Here is a 6,592-nt window from a genome sequence, read left to right on the forward strand (position 1 = left end):
TGGGAGCCGCTGATCTACAAGAAAGAATATTCAAATGAAAAAAATAAAATAATTATGATACCTTGTGCCCAACGATACAGCTGTTCATAAGACGTCTCCTGGAGGAGTGCCATCTGTTCCATAATCTCCAAACTGCAGGTTTAACATGTTTAAAGTCTTTACCAAAAAGTGAATAAAAGAAGCAAAAACATCTAAGCCCGTATGGGTTTACATTTGTCTTCACGTTTTTATTTTCCAATATAAACGTCAATATGTTAACAACTCAATTTATGAGGTTTTACTTAGTTGATGGTTCCAGTTGTTTTATACAGTGTAAACTCACCCTGATCTTTGTTGACTGGTGCGCAGAAGAATCTTGACATCATTGTGAATTTGCTTTATTCGCCTCAATACTTTAAAAAAATCCTTTAATAAAAAAAGGGCAAAATTAAAAGTTGTGATATTTTATTCAAACTAACTTTGTTTACATAGCTATTGTACATTCAAATAATCATACCGCAGCACATCTGGTACTTATATTGGAACTATAACTTTCAGAATTCATCCCCAGCTGGCTGGACATTTGGGGACTGCTGTTTCATGCTTGCAGTATGGCATTTAAAACTCAAAATGGGGTATTACAAATTAAAATGGGTTTAAACTTGAAACATTTTGTACATTTATAGCATAGAGAGAAGCAGCTTTGTACACAGAGGATCTGAACTGTGTTTAATGTATGTTACTTTAGATGGTGATAAAAATATATTGGTTTTGCTCCCTTTTTTAACATAGTGATGGCAATATATATATATATATATATTGTCTAAGGGAAGAAAATAAAGAACAATAAAACCTTAACAAAAAAAGTAAAAGAAATATAAGAAAAAAATGTTACATTGGTATGTCAATATAATAATAGTTACAATTCTATCCATATTTGTCTAATGCAAATATTCAAGTATGTAAATGTTTCTACTATATTTATATGGTTATTTAAAATATATATATATATTCTGTATGACAGAGTCCCGTATTTCATTATAATTGTCTATACAAGTTCTGTAATCTACTCATGAGTGGCAAATGCCATTAGGTCTTCATTGGTTTTGCTCCCTTTGGAAACAGACTCTTCAAACATGAGGGACTATAAGGAAGACACCATCTCATTGTATATTGGATGACTGTGAATTCAGAACTATCATTCAAAAACATATAATTTAGAAACCAAAGTAAACTGACTTCACCCATTCCAAACTTATTCAGTATTGTATTCCAAATAGGCCAGTGGTGGCAAACTTATGGCACGGGTGCCAGAGGCGGCACTCAGAGCCCTCTCTGTGGGCACACGGGCTGTCGCCCTAGTCCTAGGCCTTCAGCTGGGTTTTATAAAACCTTTTCGCTTTAGGCCTCCACTACCGTGTGCAAAAAAAAGGTTCAATCAATCAGTCAATTTCAACTTGCAAAGTTGGAATTGATTGATTGAACTCCCACCCAGTCTGCCATTACCACTGCAGCCACGCCCACCCAATGAGCCACACACCCCAATTGGCCACACACCCCCAATGGGCCACACACACCCGCCATCCGATGATGCATAAGTGGGTTTTGGGTTGCAGTTTGGGCACTCGGTCTCTAAAAGGTTCGCCATCACTGAAATAGGCTATACTGAGCCAGAGTTTTGTAGTGTGAAATAAAGATTGCTGTACAGCATACTTGTTTTGTGCCATATTATTTGCTACTGTGACTAAAGATTAAGCATCCCATAACATTTTATTGCTGTTTGCTAGGGAAAGCAGTTTCCCTTTGTTTTGATAACAGCCTCTGTTTGAAGCTGATTATTTTAATAGATACAATGGACTAGCAACAGGAAAGAGAAGAAACATGGAACAATATCACCCAGGTGGGCAATTACACAGTAGGCAATTACAATCTAAACAATGATTTCCAAGGATACAACTAAACAGTATTATATAGTATCAAGCTATTTTCACCACTTCCACACTGGACATTGCGAATATCAGTCATGACCCTCCTGTTCACAAATGATTATAATCAGTTCTCATGTTATGAACATTTCTTTGTCTCCTAACTACTCCCATCTCTGGATTACAGAAGATTCTTTTATGTAGGCTCTTCTAGCCAGAATCTTTGCAATGGATAGATTTAAAAAAAAAATCCCACCCTTATATGTCTGCTATGGAAAGTTTTACTGCAAGTAGCACAATTATTCCTATTATCCAAAGAGAAAATGGTGATCAGAAAAGGAAGTCTTTTTATTCAATATACCAAAGGAGGTCACCGTATGTATTTTAGAGTGCTTACTTCAGTAACTGGCCGATCTCTGGTGCTTCGAAGGACGTTCATCTCCTCTGGAGAAAGTTGGAATTCTGCTATGAAGGCATCTGCTATGTGTGCTTTTAATTCTAACCTTTGGCTGCAATATAAAAAAAAATTGATTCAGTTCATGACCATTATAATTTATTTCGCATAGGCTTAGGAGGTGGCAGCCATTCAAGCAGGAAAGTCTTAGACCAGGGGTGGGCAACCTTGGCTCTTTTATGACTCGTGGACTTCAACTCCCAGAATTCCTGAGCCAGCCATGCTGAGGGGAAAGAGAGAGGTTTCCAAGCTGAGCCATGCTGACCCAGGAATTCTGGGAGTTGAAGTCCACGAGTCATAAAAGAGCCAAGGTTGCCTACCCTTGTCTTAGACAGTGCACTTTCCTCTTCGGAACAGAGGAAGAAAAAGGAGATGGACATAAGGGAGAGTAGGAGGTTATACGGGTAGTCTTTGACTTGAAACCAAAACTGAACCCAGAATCTTGGTTGAGCCAAGTGGTTGTTAAGCGAGATGACACAAGTAGTCTGTGTCATCTCCCTTAACTGCCCGTGTGGCTGCTTCACTCAGTGACTTCAAATCCAGCAGTCCCGTCTGCGGTTGTTAAATGATCCTTAGGTTGTTAAGTGCAAGTCCCAAATAAGAAGCATGCACTGTCTTGGGGAGGGGAGGCCCAGCTTCTGATTTTTTAGCTTCTGGGGGGGAAGAGATACTTTTATGTGGCCTGTGCCAGGCCTCACCGGGCCTCCCCCGCCCCAAGGCACACTGCGCTGCTTACTTTTGCAGCTCTACCTTTCATGTTGCCTATTGTTTATGGGAGGGAACTCTCCTTCAGTGGGGTACAGAAACAGAACTCATCAGAATGTGAGCCTGAGTTCTGCAATCCGCAGAAGGATGTCATCTCTCCTTTGCGCACGGAAGGGAATTTCTCCCAAGGGGTACAGAAACAGGATTTAAATTCATCCGGAACCGAGCTCCATTTTTGTACCCCACGAGAGCCTGTCACCTCTCCTCTGGGCTCGGAAAAGAACTCTTCCAAGGGTTCAGAAGCGGAGTTCAAATCATCAGGATCTGATGTCAAATGATGGCTTCTGTTTTCGAAAGTGTTTTTTAACATGAAATAAGTTCCAAAAAAAAAACTTTTAATGTTATCATTTGTTAAAAGAGACATAGACATCCAGAATACGGACATTTTATCCACTTAAAAATGGTATACAGCAATTCAGAATATACATGTATGTCTCTTAGAACGGCACACATGAACAACAAGGAAGGAATCCATGAACAAACAGGAGAAAGCAGCTGATTAATAAACTAAATGTCTGGAAATACTCGACAGTTTGTGATTGTTCAACCAGCCTCAAGTTTATATCTAATTACTGGTTTCATTAAAAAAAAATCACAATTTTTGAACCACTCACAACAAGCATTTACCACGTGTATTTGTACTTAAAAATGCAAAAGCCATGTTATTGGAAGGGTCAGGGCCAATAAATGGAGGACTTTGTATCAGAACATACTTTGTACATTATTTTCAGATTTAAAAAATCCAGTAAAGCACAATTTATATATACTCTATAGCAGAATAGAATCAAATTCCTCTCCCAGAAAAGCCTACTTGAAACTTGCATTGTGGCCTTTTCATTGAATATTAAATTATTTTTATTCTTTCTATATACCAGTGATGGTGAACCTTTTAGAGACCGAATGCCCAAACTGCAACCCAAAACCCACTTATGCATCGTTGGATGCCGGGTGGGTGTGACCCATTGGCTGGGTGTGGCCAATTTTGGGGGTGTGGCCCATTGGCTGGGCGGGGCTGTGGTGGTAACGGCAGACTGGGTGGGATTAAAAAGTTCAATCAATCAATTCCAATTTTGCAAGGTCTTTTTTTTTCCCGCGAGAAGTTGAAATTGACTGATTGAGTGAACCTTTTTTTTTTGCACATGGCAGCGGAGGCCTAAAGCGAAAAGGTTTTATAAAACCCAGCTGAAGGCCTAGGACTGGGGCAACTGCGCACGTGCCCACAGAGAGGGCTCTGAGTGCCGCCTCTGGCACCCGTGCCATAGGTTTGCCACTTCTGCAATATACAATAACACTGCTATAAATCACATTTTATATAACTGCATAATTGCTGGCTTATATTTTGGGTTTATTCCAGAATTGCTTTAATGCCAGTTTTAAATTTTAGAATTTGACATCCTTGTATTTTATTAATTTTTCTCTATTCTTCACGCAGGTTCATCTTCTGTGCAATTTTGAAATGCAGTTAGTAAATGAAATTTTGAAACCAATCTGTTCTTTTTATTTCCTTCTCATATGACATCCATTTTTAAACCTATTACCTAAATATCAGATATAAAAACAGAGCTAGTAGATTTTCAGGATGCACTAACGTCTTACCAAAGCATACAGTGGAAATTATTTCTCTAGGAATAGAGAAAGCTGTACCTAATAAAGCACAGTAAAGTAGCTCTAAGATTATTATTCAGAATAAAAGTGAACGATGGAATCCACAAAACAATTCTCATTTATCTTAAGGGGAAAACGTTTACCTCTCTGCTTGAAGCTTTGTCGTTTTGACAATTAAATCCTGAGTTTGCTCCTTAGTGGCCTGGAAGACATATATGGATAATTAAAATGAGTTGCTATTAAGGACATAGTTTTACTCTTAAATATACTATATACCGTATTACTTAAATACGTAAGAATGAATAGAAGAGCACTTTAAAGAGTCTAAAATTTCCTGTTTCTTCTCACTGACTGGGACACAGGCTGCAGCATTTTTTAAAAAAACAATGATTGCACGTATATTGCTTTCTTAACATTTGAACTGGGAACAAATTCAATATTGCCAGGCTAAAGAGAAGACTACTCTGGGACAGACTCAGATACATTATAGATCTGCTTCAAAAAAATTCATCAATATTTCTTTTCACGCAAATCTTTTAGCACCTCTGTTCATGAACAACCTTTACAGTGCCATAAAAAAAAAATGCTGTGTGGTGTCGTATTGCTTGCAAGTAACATTTCCAGAGGAAAAAAATGTGCACTTTCCCCATCACATGCACAATACCTTCAAGTGATTAGTCATATCCTGGCAGCAATTGCTCATGAACTGCACATCTTCATTTATGTTTTCAAGCTCCTGAAATTGCATGGAAATAGACATTATAACAGGTGGCCTAAAATATTTATTTATTAAATTTATATGCCGCCCATTTCACCCATTTGAGGTGACTCTAGGCAGCTTGCAATATAATAAAATATAAAGATATGAAAAATTATGAATGTAAAAAACAGATTAAAATAACTAAAGATTAAATACAGACTAAAAGACCATGGGTTTTGAACAGAGCAGCAATGAGGCCTTCTTTGTCACTGCACCAACCGCCTACAGTTTCTCCATCAGAGCCTCATGCCAACCGGCATGGCCAGGTTTTAAGGCTCTTCCTGAAGGCCAGAAAGGTAGGGCCGGATCTCACCTCAAGTAGCAAGATGTTCCAAAGGGCAGGGGTCGTGGCAAAAAAAGCCTCTTCTCCTGGACTCCTCCAGCCAAAATTCCTTGGCTGATGGGGGTCCCTTCTGCCAGAATGAGTGGGATGGGCCAATATTATATTTGGATTTTGCATACTTTTTCCTGAACCCATCTCCTCAAATTATTTTGACAGTTTTTTCAACCAGCACATTTCCTACAGTTCTACTGTACATTAATAAGAAACAATAATCAGCAATCAGCAGTTTGCTTAATTTTTTCCCATGAAGTATGACTTTTGGATTCCCATGTTGGTGCAACAACCCCTGGATATTCAAATATATAACTGAAGAAATGTTTTTCTATCTTATACAGACTTTGCAGCCTGAAATAAGAACACTGCAGGCTTCAAAAATCTTTGAAAATGCAGCTTTTGGTGGACATTGTAATAATGTTAATGGAAGCTGAACAAAATAAAACTGTCCAATGAAAAAAGAATGATACTAAATATTTTTCTGGTGTTCTTTAGATTTCAGAACTCTATCAGCCTGTCCCTTTCTTACTCTCTACTTTTTTTATTCTCTCTAACCATTTTCATTCTCTCCATCCATGAATATGTGGGATCATACTAGCAATTTTCTGTTTCACTGGCACATTTTTTTCCATTTTAGAATATGAATTATTAGTACAACTCTCTCTATAATTTATTCTCCTGGTGTCCTCTTTATTTGGATTTTTGTATGTCAGCATATGAGTTGTAAGTGTTGGGCTATGAGCTATCAACCTAAAAGTTTAGGCTAG

General features: G+C 38.1%; 1 protein-coding gene across 1 annotated transcript; it reads right to left on the bottom strand.

Moving 5' to 3' along the window:
* Positions 1-61: 61 nt before the first annotated feature.
* On the bottom strand, positions 62-5,488 carry LOC107301346 (conserved oligomeric Golgi complex subunit 6-like; the record flags this gene model as incomplete). Its single annotated transcript, XM_015830584.1, has 5 exons — positions 5,393-5,488; positions 4,872-4,930; positions 2,302-2,413; positions 323-405; positions 62-132 (listed from the first exon to the last, which is right to left on the bottom strand). Coding segments are annotated over exons 1-5 (421 nt in total), but the record flags the coding sequence as incomplete, so codon positions are not given.
* Between the last annotated feature and the right edge of the window lie 1,104 nt (positions 5,489-6,592).

The sequence above is a fragment of the Protobothrops mucrosquamatus genome, unplaced genomic scaffold, assembly GCF_001527695.2.
Source record: "Protobothrops mucrosquamatus isolate PMUCROS unplaced genomic scaffold, P.Mucros_1.0 scaffold11742, whole genome shotgun sequence".
Lineage (NCBI taxonomy): Eukaryota > Metazoa > Chordata > Lepidosauria > Squamata > Viperidae > Protobothrops > Protobothrops mucrosquamatus.